At 32.3% G+C, this 20,804-nt stretch overlaps 1 protein-coding gene across 1 annotated transcript in view; it reads left to right on the top strand.

Moving 5' to 3' along the window:
* LOC149904360 (uncharacterized) overlaps positions 1 to 20,804 on the top strand; it is a 43,294-nt gene that overhangs the window by 11,810 nt on the left and 10,680 nt on the right. Inside the window, exons 4-11 of the mRNA XM_090107525.1 lie at positions 11,609 to 11,778; positions 17,541 to 17,626; positions 17,886 to 18,008; positions 18,271 to 18,380; positions 18,549 to 18,646; positions 18,986 to 19,237; positions 19,648 to 19,769; positions 20,220 to 20,342. Coding sequence (XP_089963651.1) covers positions 11,609 to 11,778; positions 17,541 to 17,626; positions 17,886 to 18,008; positions 18,271 to 18,380; positions 18,549 to 18,646; positions 18,986 to 19,237; positions 19,648 to 19,769; positions 20,220 to 20,342 — 1,084 coding nt within the window. The remainder of the gene's footprint in view (positions 1 to 11,608; positions 11,779 to 17,540; positions 17,627 to 17,885; positions 18,009 to 18,270; positions 18,381 to 18,548; positions 18,647 to 18,985; positions 19,238 to 19,647; positions 19,770 to 20,219; positions 20,343 to 20,804) is intronic.

Here is a 20,804-nt window from a genome sequence, read left to right as displayed (position 1 = left end):
TTCTAACATGGCAATAGGCATCAGCTTCATTTAGTACATTATAGACCGGGAGATACTGACACAAAATTTCGAGTCATTTGTAACAGGATGGCGGTTCTACAGGGTTCTTAGTACGCAATGACAAAAAGAAAAATGATGGTATGAACGCTGGTACCGGCGGCTTAGTCGCGTGGGCGTTAGTCGAACTCGTCGGAAAATAGCGAAAGTCAAACGATTTGTAACAGTATGGCACTTATTTTTCCTGTAAGTTTGAGGATCAACGAATATAAATACAAAATTTCAAAGATCTAGGTGTTGGAAATCTTCACTTATATAAATTAATACTAAATTAATTTTTCAAGTATGACAGCACTTTTTCCCCCTACTAGAAGTATGGCAAATATAATAATGGTCACATTTTATCAAATACTCTCCAAAAATCCAAATGCAATACTGGTACAAAAAGTTTGGCGAAATAAAAATTTTTTGCAGATTTTCGGCGGTATGGCGACCATTTGGAATCGTCCGAAAAGTATGGCATGGCGATTTTCGTAAATGGCTGCACGACGATGGTTACCTGTGCAAAAGTTAGCCTGATACAAATGGTTGAATAATTGTTTTATTTAAATCAACACATTCGCGTCGGTATGGCGGGCTGTAAGTCACACCGGAAAAGTATGGCATGACACTACCGCCTACTTCTTTTTTATGGGCTATCGGTAAATTCTAAAATTTTTGTGTTACAAATCGTTTGACTTTCGCTATTTTTCCGACGAGTTCGACTAACGCCCACACGACTAAGCCACCGGTACCAGCGTTCACACCATCGTTTTTCTTTTTGTCATTGCGTACTAAGAACCCTGTAGAACCGCCATCCTGTTACAAATGACTCGAAATTTTGTGTCAGTATCTCCCGGTCTATTAAAGAAGGTACCACAAACGGTGTACCTACATCTAACAGTTGTCTGATGTAGGGTGTTTCTATTCCCTTGGTAATTAACAAGATTGTTGCGTTAATATGTTAAACGTGTAACACTAATCTGTTTATATTTCATATTAAATGTAGATATGCGTAAACGGTAACCGTAAGTACTTTGGTACATAAAATGGAAAATATCTGTCAATAAGACGAGAAATCATTATAATCTGTGTATGTAGATAAGGCAAATGTCGTGACCGACATGTGATGTAGGTTAATGAAACTAAAGCCTGGTTTTATTATCTCGTAAAGTGTATGTAGTCGAGGTACAGGTGTTACCTACATATGGTTTCTTGCATCCTAATTAGTAATTACATTCCAATATGGGGTATACAGACATTAGTGGTTGGGTAGTCTAATATCCATTTTTAGGTGTAAAACAACACTCTTTTAAGTTACTTATGTACCCAACGAGCTCAAAATTGAAAGGCTCATACAAACTTATCGTAAGTATAATCTCCAATACAATTATTGCAGACATTACAATACATAATATCATATATCGATTACTATCTGTTCTCACGATATTCCGAAGTCAAACTGATAAATGGATTAATGTCATATTTGTCTTTAAAATATGAATTGTTATTCGTTAGATAAGATTATTTTTGCGGGGAGGCTATTACCGTCTGTCTGCTTATTTCTACTCTAATCTTCCAATCGGAAAAATACCTAATCTAATATACCTACATGTAGGTAACATCTACAAATATCGTGTCGCGATAATTGGCGCCACTAATTAATTATACGATGTTGCTTTAATAATCCTGATGAAATTTTGTATGTTGTTATATTTGCAAAATGGATTTTTCATTTTACGCAATTGAGAAATAAATAAGAAAGATTTCCAGTATTCTGCGCAATGTTAAAATTGTAGGCTGAATTATAAAAATCACTAATTGATTTTCCATTTCAGCAGACCGTATAGAAACGTGCTTGTTTATTTTATATACTAGCTGCGCCCTACGGTTTCACCCGCATGGCTCCGCTCCAGTTGGTCTTAGCGTAATGATATACATATATTATATAGCCTATAGCCATCGTCGATAAATGGGCTATCTAACACTGAAATAATTTTTCAAATCGGACCAGTAGTTCCTGAATCCTGAGATTAGCGCGTTCAAACAAACTCTTCAGCTTTATAATATTAGTACATATAGATTTTTATTTGTGTTGCAATAGACTTTTTATTTTCCTTGTCTCTTCATCCTAAAAATAATCTTTTAAATAACAATTTATTTATCATGTCTCCGCCGGCAGAGGCGAGCCTTTCCCCATTGCGGCAGCTCAAGCTGAGATTTGAGTCTCACAGGAGAGATAGATGTCCCTTAGACCCTCTGCAACACATACCTAGATTAGCAATAGAGCTTGCCAAAAATAAGCTCTAGAAGCCCTCCTGGGCTAACAGCGATCCTACACAAAAATGAAAACATAAATGTTCTATAAATATACTGCTTCAATAAATATCTACGCATCACGTATTTTTGTCAAGAAAATAGTCAGTGAGAGTGGCTATTAACCCGTTCCGATAAGAAATATTCGAAGCACGACTTCCTCACGTGTTGTGTCTACAAAAACAATTTTTGGTGATAATTTCAATATAGATAGTGAATGTTGATTTTATTATAGGAAGCCCATGGGTTGGGAAAAATATGGGATTATGATTTAACATAATACCTACATAATATTATCTTTTAAACCCCAGACGAGGATGCAAAAAGAGGCGTGTCTGTCTGTCTATCTGCCTGTACCAACTACCAACATAGCGCCCAAAGAACTGACTGAACTGAATTGATCTGACTGAAATACAGTAAACAGATTTTGCCACAGCTCTTGTATTATGGGTTACTAGATTTCCGCCCGCGGCTTCGCCCGCGTTTGCAAAGGAAAACCCGCATAGTTCCCGTTCCCGTGGGATTTCCGGGATAAAAACTATCCTATGTGTTAATCCAAGTTACCCTCTATATGTGTGCTAAATTTCATTGTAATCGGTTCAGTAGTTTTTACGTGAAAGAGTAACAAACATCCATACAAACTTTCGCCTTTATAATATATATATTAGATATAACATTAAGACGAAATATTTATTTATTTATTTGTTAGTATTACATATAGGTATATCCAATAGCCATATTTCGTTTAATAATCACGTATAATGTAAATTGTAAATAAATAAAACAATGTTCTTCTGTTTATTATCAATTGATAAACCGCAAACCGCATAACCATCAAAGGATGATATTTCCGCCGCGTGATGGGATTATATTCTTATATTGCATAATATATATAATTATCTCGACGACGTTAAAATTTAAATCCATAAGAGATCTATCAAGCGCGAATCTATTATCACAATGGATTATTCTTATAAAATATTACAACATATTTTTCGTAAGACTCGAGCGCAAAAACACCGAAAATCAAAACAAAATTGTTTACGAATTGATTTATGATAATCTATGTGATGCAATGACTAAATTTTTGGCAACCGAGCATAAATAGTAATAAGTGCCCAATTCACGTCGCAATACATATGAAAAATATGAAGTATGTAGTATATTTTCTGCTTTTTGAAGGTCGATATTTGCGAAGATTCATAAATAATTCAGAAAACTATTGCATATTATTTTATCTTACAAGTGCCCTACTCACACAGATGCACTTTAAAATGTTGAATGTATGCGATAATCAGGTTTGAAAGAAGTCAATAATTATCCACACCACCACACGCCACAACAAAGAAAAAAAATATTGAAAGTTTCCAATGTTTAAAAATTCTTTCAAAAACTTTACACCAACAAACATTAAACCAACTTTAATGCTCTAAGTTCAAAAATTAATTGCTTACTTAATTCACATATTTATTACATTTACGTTTTTAATTAATTCGTTTTCCAATTCCATTCACATATTTATAAGTATAATTAAATATTAAGTTTTATACTTCTATTTAAATACTAGCGGTCCGCCCCGGCTTCGCCCGTGGTACTTATTTACGTTTTCTCTACATAAAAACCATCCTCGTACTTCAAGGAATATAATAAAAAAAGAATTATCGAAATCGGTTCAACCGTTCTCGAGTTATGCGCTTACCAACACATTTTGCGATTCATCTCTTATATATAAAATTCTCGTGTCACAATGTTAGTCTGCATACTCCTCCGAAACGGGTGGACCGATTCTCATGAAATTTTCTGTTCATATCGGGTAAGTCTGAGAATCGGCCAACATCTATTTTTCATATGTACCACGGGCGAAGCCGGGGCGGACCGCTAGTTTTTATATATAAGAAAGATAGACTGACTTAATATACCTACAACAATAATCCCACAATTCCACAGAATCACAGAAAATAGTTCAATTCCGTTAGTTGCTTGTTACACACAATTCACATAAATAAAAATTATAATAAGTGCACTGTGCAAGAAATCTACTACGTATATTATAATGACATCGTAAGTTCGTACTCTATGGAATAAAACTAGAGATTTCTAAGATAATGCTAAGTGCCTATGCTTAGATCTATAAAACACGCAACAGATTTTGATGCGTTTTTTCTAATAGATAGATTGGTTCTCATAGATTGTAGGTGTATAATTTGTTAAGTTTTAGTCAAGTGGCCGGTACCGCGAGCGGAAAGCTAGTCAGAAATGAAAGATGAAAATTTCGAAGATATTGCGCGCGTCACGGATGCCTTGCTTATGTAAGTAAAGGCTGTTGCTAGTTATATCAATATGAACATTGGACCCGACCAAGTTTCCCAAAAAACCTAAACATTCGTCTTATCAAATAAAAATAATGCGTCAAAGAAATTACGAATTACGTCCGACAGTTTTATCTTTACGTTTGTTGAGTCTTCCTCGGGTCATTCAACATGAACTGTCTTTTTTTTGTTTATTTATAGTAATGTCAAATTGATATTTATATCATTGGCTTTAGTTTGATCTCTGACTTTGTCAAAAATACATTGATTACTTTGAACGTTATGCAATTAGCAGTTTAAAGGCTATCAACAAATATTTTCTGAGTTAATTAGTAATCGTATTTACCATTTACTAACCGGGGGGTAAAATCTATTAGGTATCTCATATCTCATATTGCGTAAAAGGCCTTTGTACTGTTTTTTCATATCGTAGGAATACTTAAGTTTTTTTCTAACCTGTAATCTGTTTTTTTCTAACCTAACCTAACTGTTACTTAAGAAAGTCACTTATAAAATGATTTATTTTTTTCTTATACCTATGCACTCAGAATAGTGTACTAAGAACATCAAATCATACTAGTTACATAATATTCTGTATCAATTTAATAATTAAAACTGAGGCGTAAAGGATCTAATATAACACAATTTGTATAAGCATCAATAACATCAAACGTCGCAGTAGTTCATCGATGCCAAATACTTAACATAGAAGTAGACGTGAAAAATAAACATATTGTTTACGTGTGGTTTGATAGATTCAGGTCAATCGCCGGCCATCTATAGATAACCTTCTGTATATTGGAGACGTTTTGTATTGATTTATTGTATCGGACCGATGTATGAAGATTTGTGAGTGATGTATTCCTAAACTTTTATACATATATAGGGTCATTGCGCCTGTTCGCGTCCACTTAGTGCAGTTGGAAAGTTTGAAGGAGAAAATAAAAATGTTCCAGAACTAATTTCAACGCAAAATTTATGTAACGTGTTCATTACATAGTCTATTTTAAGATTTACTTTCAATTGTGTTGGAAATATCATGTGGTTTTTATTTATCTAGACAAATAGCAGAATTAGGCGTTTTACCCAGTTCGCGTCCAAAAATTCCAGTTTGCGTCCACCCGTGGACCAGTTCGCGTCCACCAGCTTAGAAAAAGAATTAAGAGTGTATTGGGTGATATTTTATCAGATAAATGCAAATAAAAATTAGATTTTAATAAATTATTTATTTACGAATATAGTTATTTAATAAAAACCGGCCAAATGCGAGTGGGACTCGCACACCGAGGGTTCCTGTATAAACTGGTTTTTTTTCATATGTTTTAACTGTAAATGATTATTTTTTTCAACGTTTCCCTTATTTGTGCTATAAGACGTTGCTTCGTACCAAACTTCAAGTGTCTGTGTTCACGTAAAGTACCCTGTAGGTTTTGATTCCCTTGCGAATGTCGAAATTTGCGAAAATTTGCAGCATAAACGGCTGTATCTTCTGATTGCTTTGGCTTATAAGTTTGATTTTTTCACTGCTTCAAGGGACCGTAGACTTGAGTATTCAATATAAATTTCAGCTTTATATCTCAACGCGTTACTGAGAAAAAGGGTTTTGACAGAAAGACAGACCGGCAGACGGACATACAGACGAACGGATATCAAAGTGATCCTACAAGGATTCCGGTTTTTCTTTTTGAGGTTCGGAACCCTAAAATCAACATTATTATTAATATAATTAATAATAATGTTGATTTAAGGAAACTGGAAAAACTTATTTATATTTATCTTCTCATCATTAATAGAACTAAAAATTAACAAAAAACAAAGTTACGTTATGTAAATAAATAATAATCAGTTCTATTAAGATTACCTACCTACCCTATTTTAGTTTCTAATGAATTAAATTTCTTTTTTGTTTATATTATTTTCTTAACCACAGACTTATTGACTCTCATTCTCAAAGATACTAGTCTCATTCTTGAAAACCCATTTTAAAATAAAAAAAATTGCATAAAAATTTGCTAATTTGAATGAAAATTTAAATTATCAACTTGTAGTCTTAGTCAAAAATTTACAATCTATTTTAAATTACATATTTTAACAAACAATTCATTGCTACTTAATGAAAAACAATGTGGACGCAATATGTTCTATTGTTATGCACTATAGGTATAGTTTGCGCCCACCGTGGACGCAAAATGGAAGTTGTACAAATTCGGTGTAGTAATTCGCGTCCACCTTATTTTAGCTATTAATTGTAAAAGAAATAAGCTGATTTATAATCCATACTATTCCATGTTTTGTTAGCAAAGTAAAGAAACAGTTACATATTCAAAAATTCACATTTAACAATAAGATACTTACCGTCAAACGCGACGCTGCGCACTATTTTTTTCTCAAAATCCCGCGCGTTTTAGCTCTCTCGTTTAATAACCAAAATTAAATATTTTTTTTTAATAGGATAGGCGGTGCGCAGGCACATTTTGAATATGTGTGCATGTCTCTTATACATTGAGGTATTATCGGAAATTTTTCTTATTACAATTTTACTTAAAGTAAACTTATTTTCGTGAATTTTCTAAAAGATATCCGCAAAATGGACGCGAATAGGCATGTGGACGCGAACAGGCGCAATGACCCTATGTAATGTCAGTTTAATTTTCTGCTAGTCTAAGGTTGCAATATTTATAGCACATTCCTTCCATGTACGACTTCTTCTACTGAGCTTCATCTTATTAAACAATATGTACCTTCTTCTTATGCTAATTTAAATGCATTTTGCAATTTATTCGAACTGCTTAATTAATCTTCCTAGGTTCAGCGTCCGACGGAAACAATTGTAAATATCCCAATATAGACGCCGCCTTGGCATTTATCCAAAATAGCATACCAGCAGAGTCACCGTAGTAAACATTAATTGTACCATGTGCTATGCCATGTGACGACCCGAATGGCGTGATTTCATACAAGGCAGTAGCATTATAACTCTTTTGGCGCACCTGACATCGCATCTGCTCAATTATTTATTCTATGACATACAAGCGTAGGATCATGTAAAGTTTGTACTGTGTCGTAGATTTATGGTGTATTGTGACATAATTTACAGATGGATTGATTATTTTATAACTATGTTTTTCTCTGATTGTTGCTTCAATTGAGTTTATTTTTAAGTAGTATTATCATGTATCAGTGACAAAAAAGAAGACGACTAGTTCCTTATCGTAAATTAATTCTTAATAGCTGCGAAAATTTTCCGTAAAATGCGTCAGCCTTTAGGTACTAATTGTGGAAATTGATTTATAGACCAAATATTTTCATATAATGTTATCCTAAGCATAAATCTAGATTTATAGATATCATCACATTTGTGCTATTTACTATTTATATTTACAAATTGAACAGAAGCGAATATAACCGAACCGATGTCACGGCTGTGGGAACTTTGATAATATTATCACCCTTATAACTTCTATGACATTCATTCATTAGCGTTATCTTACGCCTATGTGTATTTATTGATTGTTATAAACAATCGAACAAGAATGATCAGAATAGCATTATATTACAGTAAGAGAATAAGTAAATACTTACACAAAGAATAAAATATATTTTTTTCATAGATTGAATGTAATAAAATATTGTATTTTTTAGTCTCTAGTTAAAATTACAGTAAAACTTTACTTATTGTATAATATCACTTGTCATTAAGTTTTTAAAAACTGTCGCCGTTTCTGAATTCAGATAGCTGCTTAAGTATTTTCTTGTAGCTTTCCTTATCAAATCAAATTATCAATTCAGTAACCGGACAGTATTTCAAGACAATCGGTGCTTTTACATCAAATTTCAGCGAAACGATTAACAAGCAAGTATTTCCTTGAAGTGCACAATCGCTATTGCTTCAATCAAATCTACTTGGACAAAACGGAAAGAAAAAGTCCACCGACCACCAATGACTATATTTCAATATTAAATGAACAAATAATCAAATTAACGTAAAATATGTTATTTTCAGAACAAATAAATCTTTATTCCAGACGTCATGTGCCTTTGATCTTTTATCTGTTTGCAATCAAAAGCGACACCAAAAAATTCCAATGCGGTCCGAGATTAAGCTCATTTACTTATCATCAGATGACGTCAATGGGCATTTTCTATACCATAATAATTGAGATAATTCTTATTATGAGGTATATGAGGTATAATGTTAATTTAGTTTCAGTTTTCATCATACTTATTCATGTAATAAGTTGAATCTAATTTCTAAGTCTGATCACGTACAGATGTTGTGACAGTTCACAGTACCTATATTTGAAAGATGTTCAGTAGCTTTTTCAAACAATGAAGCAAATTCTACCTTTTTATTTTAATAATTACATAGATTAAAATGAATAAAATGGCTTATATTTTTTCACGTGTCCAATCCAAGGAAGGCTAAAGGTAAAAATCTTACCTTAAATTATTGAGTCGACTAATAAAATGTCTAATGTATAGATTTACAATGTCAAATTATTGTAACTTGATAATTGTGCTGACCGTGTATATTGCTAGATGTATTACATAAGCGTGCTACATGCTCTATTTAAAGTTACGTGATTCGCAATATAATAATCCGATGTCTAGACTCCACCTGCGGTTTTCCTAATAGGCAGCATAATATGTCACCTTGACACCGAGGTTTACTGTATACATATTTCGTTGTAGTTATTTTATACTAGTAAAGTAGTTTGATTCAAACTTATTTAAATAAAAAAGACATTCTGTAATTGGAAAGGCTTTATTTTCTTAAAAACTTATTAAGACGCTTTAATGAAATATATATTTGTAATTATTTCTGGCGTAAAGTACACGAGGATAAAAAATTCGAAACCTGTCTTGAGAAACGGTTGTATTCTATTGCAAGAATAAACAAAATATACCTACTTGTGAAATTGTTCCGAAAGAAAATACATGACAAAAGATCTCGAAACAAAAGAATCTTAGAAGAACAAAGTAACTGAATAAAAATAATTAAAAAAGTTGGAGCATACTTTAATTTTTTATTAAAAACAATGGAGAATTTTCCGCATGTTATTATTTAGTATTGTATGTCTGCGGTCAAAATTATATTCATAGAACTACTTATATCAATGATTATAACATAATATGTACAGGAAATATAATGATATTCATGATGTCTATTGTATATTTTCATAATTGACAATACTATTTGAACTTCTTCCTTCAGATTTTATTTAAGCCGTTACACAATATTATACGCTTGTATTACATTTATAGTTTATACTTTATACAATTGACAACAATTAGTGCACTTGTACTTATTCAATATCAACATTTGTACTAAGTATAGATACTTATTTAAGTAAGAGCTGCTTGGGTTATATTGTAGGTACTGTAAACATACTGAAGTGGCTAGTCTTCTTAATCTAATAATAAAATCTAAAATCTAAGGAAAATCTTATCAGTTTTTGATTTGCCTTTTTCTTATTTTGATTCATTTGTTAATTGTTTATATTCGGTTAAACATATACATAATTGGTGAACAATCGTTAACAATACCTTAACACATCTATTTTCAACTCATCATCTTATTTCTCAGAGGAAATATTAGCTCAGTACGTTGGTCAATAGGTTTCAGGCGTGACGTCACAGATGCGCGCGCACCCGTGTTCCTTTGACCTTTGGGCTCCTATGTTCGTATATATCACACGATATTGATCGTTAACTCGTAGGATTAGGGCATATAATTGCTTATTATATCTCTGATACCATAATGCGATGAAGCTGTCACAGTGCTCTTTAGATAAGTGTGATATGGATTCCTGTAGTTTTGTATGCAAAATTAGGACTAAGTATGGTTTTGCAGTTTTTGTATGAGGTACGGAAATGAAAAATGTACCAAATTATTTTTTGTTTTACCTAGACATCGGGAAAATTAACGAAAACATGTTTATTACTTATCTTTAATTATCAAATAATTAAAAAGTAATTGTTCTAATAATTAGGACTCATTTTTATCATTTATTATCCTCACACTTAGTCATCGACAAACAAGATATGAATGTTTACTCAGACTACATAATGTTTATGTACAAACGACACACATATTTTAATAATTGATTATTTGATCAGACATTTTATATAATCTGTATCGTGTTAATGAGGACCTCTCAGTATTATCGACTAACCAAATATGTCGGGCAAATGTTTCATTATTAAACACTCAAAGTTGTAAGAGTCTTTGTATATTATGTACATATGTATATATGAGTTTTCAGAAGTACTGTAATTTGAAACATTTCAACACAAAATACCTTATAGGTATGTAATTGCATCTTGTTGCGTAGACTATAGACTAATTTTATCAAAAACATGTTTCAAAATGTCTGCCTATTTGACGTACCTATTTGACTTATTATAAAATACGAAACATCGAGATATTAATTAATGAGGTTATGTTTAAATAACAAGTAGGTATATTATCGCAATATTATAAACAAAAGACACAAAATATTAAAAAAGTTTACATCAGTAAATTGACACCATGGTCGACAGTTCGACACCATTGATAAGGTTATATTATCATGTGTTATGAACTCTGATAGCTTTTTATCATGAGGATGTTGAATAAACATTCATCTTCTGCTTATAATTCTATATGGTGCATTTTTTTTAATTATAAATGGAGCACTTATAGAGTACTTATAAAAATCTCCATAACAGACGTCTTGGAAAGCGAGATACGTTTATACTGCGGATATAAATGAACTTCAACCTTGGCGTTTAACCATCTTTTTTGACTAAATCTGAAAAAATACAAACCTACTCTACTTTTACACTGTTCCTCTCAATGGACGAGACATAGTTAATAATGATATTAGCAAAGACGTAGACGAACACGAAGAAGACCCACTGCATATACAATAGCTTATCATTAAATAGAAATAATTTGTCAACAGAGATTCTCATCAAATCGATCTGCCGCCGTTCGGCAAATATGCCACCGGCATCTTCTTCCTGGACAAACTCCATCACCAGGACATCGAGGCTAAGTTCAAAGACCTAGCTGAGAGCCTGGGCCTCCGCGTGCTATGCTGGAGAACTGTCCCCACAAATAATACTACAATTGGTAAGAATTTAACTGTCTTTTTACCATTTAAACGCTCATTATAAATTCATAAGTAGTTCTTGACAGGAATTAGGTGTTAATTCATAAATCTTTCATTTGTTCAACTGTGTAGATAAAATATTTTATGATACATGGACAGTTTTCTCTTATATTGTTAAAGATTCACAATAAGAAGAGCAGAGTTTGAATAGTTAATGCCAAAGCAGATAAACAATATGTTTTAAATATTATTTCTGTAACTGATAAATGATTATATTTTTGACGACTTCGTTTTAAGACTTTCGTTGAGGGCTCTCTTCATTTACGATAGAAACCTTTTTGATTATATTTTTATTGACTAAGCAGATAAATGGTTTCTGTTTAAGTATGACGAGAGCCCCTAACACGAAAACTCATTAGTCATCTATACATATAATAAAATCGTAGGAAAGTCAAAACTGTACATTGAATATTTTTTTAAAAGAATACATATTCCATGATCTATAATCGATATAGAAGCCAAAAATATAGTTTTTAGAATTTTTGTCTGTTTGTCTGTTTGTCTGTTTGTCTGTTTGTCTGTTTGTCTGTATGTTTGTCCGAGCTAATCTCGAAAAGTACTGCATAGATTGACTTCAAATTTTGCATGAATATTACTAACAGGTCGAGTGAGGTTTTTTTAAACATATTATCATGCTATCACCTCCGGGGGAGGAGCTGTGAACCTTTACTTTTCTTACGTATTCCGTGTACTACGACAGCGTACAATCTAAAGACTCATGTTTAAATGTTGCTTTTGAGTAAGCCATGCTATTATCTAGCTTTACACTATAAAAACTACGTCATTTACGTAATTTGGGCAGAGAAACTGTTTAATGAATCTTAGTACTATAAAGACAAATTTGATTCAGCGCCATCTATGAGATTTCGTAAAAATCAAATCAATTTACATGTTAACACTACTGAACACAATGTTAAAAATTAATAATTTAAATATAATTATGTTAGTTATTTATTTAACTCTTTAACCCATAATAAATCTTCCCTTCCCTATAAGGTGCGCTTATAATTCGTGTGAATATACTACATTTTTAAAAGTGAGGGTAGATGTATATTATTTTAAGTCAAACTAGACACCATTACAGTTAATCTAATATTGATTGTGTTCATTGGTTACATTTTTAAAAATCTTCGTGTTTTAATAATTCGATCACGAGGCGGGACTCTAATACAAAAAGGTTAGTTCGTTGATAATTATTATTCCTTCATCATTTACATGTTGTTAGTAAAAAATAATATACTTTGACTGTTAATACTTTTGTTCAGTATTTATCTATATGATTTTTGCTTGGTAATTAATATATTTTCATGTCGTATACCTAATTATAAACATAAGTGTGATGTGAAACTAGCTGGATTTATTTTTACACACTCACAGTCTTATATTTTGTGTTAATGTTAAAATAGTATTAATAATAGTGTAAATCATAATATTTTTTCAAAGTTATAAATATTTCCTTTTTTCTGATGGTGTTGCCATCGAATTAAACCGCGCTGTCGTTTCGTTCACAAAAAGTCATGTTATTAGGACCGAATATGTAGCCGCCTCAACTTACGGAAACGAGAGTAACCTGCGTTGTCTGTTAGTTATTGTATAGTCGAATTTAACGTTACATGGAAATTGGAATCTAAATATATGTATACCTACTTATATTAAATCTGTAGAGGTCAATTCTGCACATGAAATATATTTCCTAAATAACTATTATCTATATCTATACATATAATAAAATCGTAGGAAAGTCAAAACTGTACATTGAATATTTTTTTAAAAGAATACATATTCCATGATCTATAATCGATATAGAAGCCAAAAACATAGTTTTTAGAATTTTTGTCTGTTTGTCTGTTTGTCGGTTTGTCTGTTTGTCTGTTTGTCTGTATGTACTTCAAATTTTGCATGAATATTACTAACAGGTCGGCTCAGGCTATAGGCTACATATTATCAAGCTATCACCTGCGGGGGAGGAGCTGTGAACCTTTATTATTCTTACGTATTCTCTGTACTACGATAGCGTACAATCTAAAGACTCATGTTTAAATGTTGTTTTTGAGTAAGCCATGCTATTGTCTACCTTTACACTATAAAAACTACGTCATTTAAGTAATTTTGGCAGAGAAACAGTATAATGAATCTTAGTAGTATAAAGACAAATTTAAAACAGCGCCATCTATGAGATTTCATTAAAATCAAATCAATTTACATAATATTAACGCTTCTTGGAAATTCATAATTTAAATATTATGATGTTGGTGAGGTTGTTTTTTTTTTAAAGTTAAATAAATAATTCATATCTTCCCAGAGTCCATTTCAGGTGCGCTTATATTTCATGTGAATATATGTACTAAATTTTTATAAGTGAGGGTAGATGTTTACTATTTGATGTCAAACAAGACACCATTACAGTTAATATAGGTAATAGTAGATAACAGTGATTGTGTTCATTCGTTACATTGTTATAAATCTTCAGCTTTTCTTTTAATTTTCGCCTTCTTGCGTTCCCACAAAAGATAAGTTGTAACTTTTGTATTTATTCTTTATAATTATAATTATATAGTTAGACTCATGTTTTATTAGTTAAAGTTAAGTATGACAAAATAAAAAAATGATGAAATTTTATTTGTATGTAGGTATAACTTTTACAAGACTATAAAGAAGGTCACTTTAGTTCTTGATAAAACTTTATTTGTTAGTAGCTTTTTAATAAAATAAGGTACGGTTATCTTTTGATTTTTTTTATTAACAGATTCAATGTTAATAAAAATTGGCGATTTGCGTGAGGATGTAGTGGAAATTAGTAACCTTGCGCGTGGTCAATCATCAATCATCAATCATCAATACATATAATAAAATTCTAGAAAAGTGATGTCTGTACAATGAAAATATGTAAAAAAAATTAGCAGGGGTTAAATTATTAAATCGATCCCAAACCCAAAACTGTAGTTAAAGCATATTTTCCGACGCTGGTTCTTAGATAAAGTGTATCAAAATCGGTTCATCCATTTATTATACCTTTATAGGGGTAAAAGTCGGAATGTGGGAAAAAATATTAGTTATATTTTTATCCAATTCGGTTTATCCATTACAGCTTCTATTAGATTACAGCGGTAAAAGTGGGAATGAACAATAATGGAATGTTTTCAAATAATATACTCAAGCGGTAGATATATCAAAATATGAAAGAGCAACGTGTGAATTACAATTAATAATGTTTTATCGAAATCGGTTCATCCGTTTATTACATATAGGGCACTTTAGGGGTGACAGTGGTTAGATAAATAAACCAAATGGAGCATCAAACGACAGGATATGACGTGTACATATAGGTACAATTAGATAATATGGTTTACATCAAAATCGGTTATCCCATAACCCATTTACTAGGGGTGGAAAGGGAATGGGTTGAAAGTCTATTAAAGAAGAGGGGGATATGGGAGCGAGAGGATAGCCACACACTGGAAATTTTGAACTCTACTCAAAGCCACATAGGCCTGGCCCTTGGCAATTTTTTTTTCTAAAGATACCACTTCTTTTGTCACTGTGGTCCATTACAATTTGTGCACGGTTGATGATGATGTCAAGGAGCAACAAACTTATAGATATCAATATGATATAGGAATGTAAAATGGAGGTAGGTCTCGCTTACTTGAAAATAAGAAACCGAAGTTTAAAATTTAAAAATTAAAAAAAAAAACCAACGCAACGAATGTAAAGGAATAAATAATAATTTTACAAACTTCCCGAGGATCTTTAAAATTAAGTACCATTATAAAAAAAATATAATATATGATATGATAATGATGGTATGGCAGCTCCGACGACTTTGTTTTTTTATTTTTATAAATATTTAAAATGGTATTTATTAATTTTTATTGCACGGTCTAAACGGTTTAGTTACTACAGGCGTGAGACAGGAAAGATCTGCAGGCCGAGACGGCAGAGATTAGAATAAACGCTATGGAATAGAAACTGCTATCGCTAATTATTATTGACATAAGCTCATCACATTTTAGTAATGGTTCGGTCACACTACCAAAATTACGACGACGACAACGACCAAAATTCTCATCCAGACCAAATTTGTTCAAAATAAAATATTAAAATTTCCCGTCATACTGGTACTCGGAAGAAAAAAATTTCGAGGTCAATTAATAAAAAATAGATTTTTTTCGATTTTCTAGGAGCTACCGTTTCTACGAAAAATCTATTTATTCATTCATTCAAAAAAAAATCCAAGCACCAGAACGACAGGAAATTTTAATATTTTATTCTAATTGTGTTTAGCACTATTTTGTTAAATTGCGACTGGATGAAAATTTTGTTTGTGGTCGTCGTCGTCGTTGAACAAATCCTTAGCAAAACATCATACGCTTATGTCAATTATTAGTATCGAAAGCGGATTCTATTCCTTTGCGTTTTGACGTTTGTCTCGGCGCTCAGTTGCTTCACGATTTATTAACAAAAACATCCATACAAGGAAGGAAGAAAAATAAATTTGCTCCCTTCCCCTCTGGTGCCTAAAAATTAATTTTACGTAGAAAATTAATTAGGTATTTATTTTTTTATTTTTTAGCTCAGTTTAGTAATAAATTTTACTAATAGTTCTTTGTATTATTTATGGTAGTACGTGTTTTTCCTTTAAATTCAATAAAAAAGAAGGGTTGCACTCCGGGAGTGCCGGCAGAATTGAATACTTGATTATTAACGTTGAGCATGTTTGATATTTTGGAATGGTATTCGTCTTACGCTTTTTCGATCAGGTCACGTGTCCTGACGCGAGTTTAAAAAGTTTTCACTTCAAAAATTAAGTAGTAACTACTATACAGTCACTATTCCACGCGGACGAAGTCGCGGGCACAGCTAGTTTGTAATAAATGTCGATCAAACTGTTGATCATATCATCACATGTTCGCTTCCATACGGGCAGTTGTTGCGATTTTGTTTCGCTACTCATTGCAGGTCGTACTCGTAGTAAACGATTGGGTCATTAAAGCGGCCGGCGCGGTCATGCCATGCTTGACCACACGGTTTGTTCAATTTAACAGTATGTGCTACTGTTGAAGGTAAACTCACTCGATTCTATATGTGACTTTTGGTGTTCTTCATTTGAAAGATAAAAGCTTCAATCAAATCAATCAAAAATAAAGAAGAATACAACAGCGATAATAACGATATTTAAAATCGTTTCTAAAATGAGAATAGAGTGAGTTCGTAATTCATAGTATCACTATTCATATAAATCCATTTTAGTGTTATATTTGATCAGTTGTAAATTAAGAAGTTGATAATAAAGTTGTATAGTAATCTTTGCTAGTTAGTTTTGAACTGATTTACCGTATAATATTTAAAATCATACTTTCATTTAAACGTTTAAACAATTAATAGGAATACATCCATTATTGCTTTGCAATTGAAAGTTCAAAAATTATATAGTCCAAGAACTTATGTCTTAACTATATGTTGGCTGCTAAAGCTAAATGTATGTGTTCCTAGTTTGTAGTATATTAATTATTACCCGTTACTTTGTCTGCCATGAATGTATTTTAATAATTAAAACTTATCAAGTACAATATTAGAAAAAAATAAATCAATTCAATAACCATAATTGAACATTTATGGCTCCTTTACTTAATTCTTGGTTAGCTTAACTTAAGATAATATAAGCTATATCCCAATTGGCTTCCACAATACAGTAAAGTAATGGCCAAAAAATGACTTTCAGGTCAAGTGGCTCGTAACTCGGAGCCATATATGCGCCAGGTGTTTGTTACTGGCGATATAGACGACGAGAAGCATCTCTCACGGCAGGTAAGAAATATCGGTACCAACACGACATACGACACCGAGTATGAACTTGCAACGATCTATTGCAATTTCAAACTCCCCTACATACGTATAAGGACACGGTATTCTTGAGGGACTTCTTTCAGATCGTTGTGTCGCGCGCCGGCTGCAGCTGCGGGACACGCCGTCGCAAACGTAATTCTATACACCCTTTACATTGCCCGTTCCTTTAGCGTGTGCGCAATAGGTCAGCTTGTGGAGTAGCGTTGTATCGTGTTCGCAGGTGTTCGTGCTGCGCAAGCGCGCGTCGCACGAGCTCGTGGTGCCGGGCGCCAGGTTCTATATATGCAGTCTCTCGCTGAGGACTGTCGTTTATAAAGGCCTGCTGACGTCCAATCAACTATGGGTATGCTCTTTTTGTTTATATTCAAAAGCTTTGAATCCTTTTGTCAAGGATTGATTGTGTAGTTTCCATTCAGGTTCAAATTACATATAAGACTTGTATTATTGTATGTCGCATAACCAGTCTAGATTCATCAAATTTATAAGAACTTTAATTGTTAATTGTAATTTCTGAGATAATATTATTATTTGTGTTAGAAAAATAATATTGCTAATCACATTAATTAAATTGTGACGTAACTTAAACACTATTCTCCCTTTCATAGGAATACTTCAAGGATCTGTCCAATCCAGCGTTCACAACTTACTTGGCTCTGGTGCACACCAGATTCTCTACCAACACCTTCCCGAGCTGGGAAAGAGCTCATCCTTTGAGGTATATTCATTTGAACATGTAAAATTATATATTAAATTGACTACAAGAAATATTTACGATATCCGAAAGCTTATGTAAGGTTCTGAAATTTATTGACTCTTATTTATGTATTTTCTTTAGTCTCAGTGTATTTTAAAAGTAGAAATTAATTTGTTCCTATATTTACAGAGTACTTGCTCACAATGGCGAGATAAATACGTTGCGAGGTAATGTGAACCTGATGAAGGCCCGTGAAGGTGTCATGAAAAGCGACAGCTTTGGAGATGGTAAGTTCTTGACCATTTAATTATGTATGGAATTTTACTTAGTTGTATTGAATAAACTGACTTGACTTGACTGACCGGTTGGCTTGGTTGGTAGGGACCCTGCCTTCCAAGCCACAGGTCGTGTGTTCGATTCCACCCAAAGCAAATATTTGTGTGATGAACATAAATGTTTGCTCTGTGTCTGGGTGTTAATTATCTATATAAGTATTTATTTAAAATTATATATTTATGTTTATCAGCCATCTGGTTTCCATAACACAAGCGAAAGCTTAGTATGATTGTCCTGAAATATTTATTTATTATTATTTATTTATTATAATCAATAATACAATATTGCAGATCTAAAGAAGCTATACCCGGTAGTAGAACCGAACCTCTCGGACTCCGGATCAGCAGATTGCGTCCTAGAGTTTCTCTTACACTGTGGCAACCGTTCCTTACCCGAAGCGGTCATGACAATGGTGCCTGAAGCCTGGCACAATGATCAGACCATGACGAAAGAGAAAAGGGACTATTATATGTGGGCCTCCTGCGCTATGGAGCCGTGGGATGGACCAGCTCTAGTGTCTTTTACTGATGGACGGTATATTGGTAAGTTTTGACCATATTCTTACTAAATGTTGCATTGTGGCAATTGGTCCTTACCCGAAGCAGTTTAAAGAAGCTTTATTCTCACTTAGAAATATAATTTCACTTACATTAAAACATCTATAATTCAATATGCATAAAATAAATCCGGTGTGGGTAGTTGTGAAACAATTTTCTTAAGACAATACTTTTGTAGTTATAATAATATTGAAATGTAATAATTTTGGCCATGTGATTATTTAAAGTGATGGTCTAAAGGAATGTTCACATCTCGCTGTTGTTTAATGTCTATTATGTGTTATTATTCGATATTCATTGTTTTAAATTATCATAGAAATAATGTTAATTTAATTTAATAAGCCAAAAAGGTAGTATGTAATTATTTGTATTTAACAGTTATATAATATTTTCAGGTGCCATTCTGGACAGGAACGGTCTCCGTCCGTCCCGTTTCTACGTGACGAGTGAGAACATTCTGGTGATGGCGTCTGAGGTCGGAGTCTATGATGTGGACCCTGATAAAGTGATTCTTAAGGTAATATATTATTTCTGTATAAAATTATTGTATTTTATAGTAATTATTGTATTATTTACGCCGTTATTGTCATACATCTTAGATACTATGTTCAATGAATATTCTTGTAATGTTTCGTATTATGTATGATGTGGTGTTACTCAAATAAATAAAATTTAAATAAGTACATATTATTTTATACAATAGTAATTATTCTTATGAAATTTTAATAAAAATTTAACTTTAGTATTTGCGGGTATTAATGTCGAGTGAACATCGTAGGTCAATTGTCATCTTTCTGATGACTAAAATTCATACTATTAGTCTACAAATTTCGAGTACATTTAAGACATAAGTGATTGCCAGTAACCAAGGTACTTTTAATTCCCTTGACTTTTATGTTACAAAATATAGCATGTAAAATAATTATAAAAAAAAGTTTAAAAATTGTTATTATAAATCGTATTACAGAGCCGATTGAAGCCAGGTCGTATGTTGCTAGTGGATACCGAAGAAAAAAGAATCATTCAAGATGTCGAGCTCAAGAGAGAAATAGCCAAGAGCAGACCACACTCGGATTGGCTTAAAGAACAGGTATTTGAAAATAGACTTAAATAATACAATATTAATTTAAAAAACTAAATTAATTAACAAAAAGTATAAATTCTGATGTTTTTTAATCCCTTGAAATATAAATAAATATATCTATAAAAATGTAGTGGCAGTTTTGGAAACGGATATCTATCACATGACAAGAAAAATGATTACTATGGGGCTACTACGCTTACTAATGATTACTAAGTATAGGTTATTATATTAATAGAGGATTAAAAGATAGATAATCTTATATTCACATCAGGCTTGGTGCTTTCTTGTTCTTATAAATCTTCCTTATTCTAACTTATTAATATTATATTGAATTTTTCCTGCTTACTAATTGGGCTAGATGGTAAGTATAACAATACTGCTGCAGAAAATTGAGCCAAATTTACTTCACAGATTTTTAGTTAAAATAATTAAGGGCCGATTTTTCAATGCTTGGATGAAACTTATCCG

Source organism: Colias eurytheme, chromosome 11 (assembly GCF_061535395.1).
Source record: "Colias eurytheme isolate Ceu_HAF_F1 chromosome 11, ilColEury1 Martin Lab GWU primary, whole genome shotgun sequence".
Lineage (NCBI taxonomy): Eukaryota > Metazoa > Arthropoda > Insecta > Lepidoptera > Pieridae > Colias > Colias eurytheme.
The sequence above is the reverse complement of the archived record's forward strand: the minus strand, read 5'-3'. Positions and strand labels throughout refer to the sequence as shown.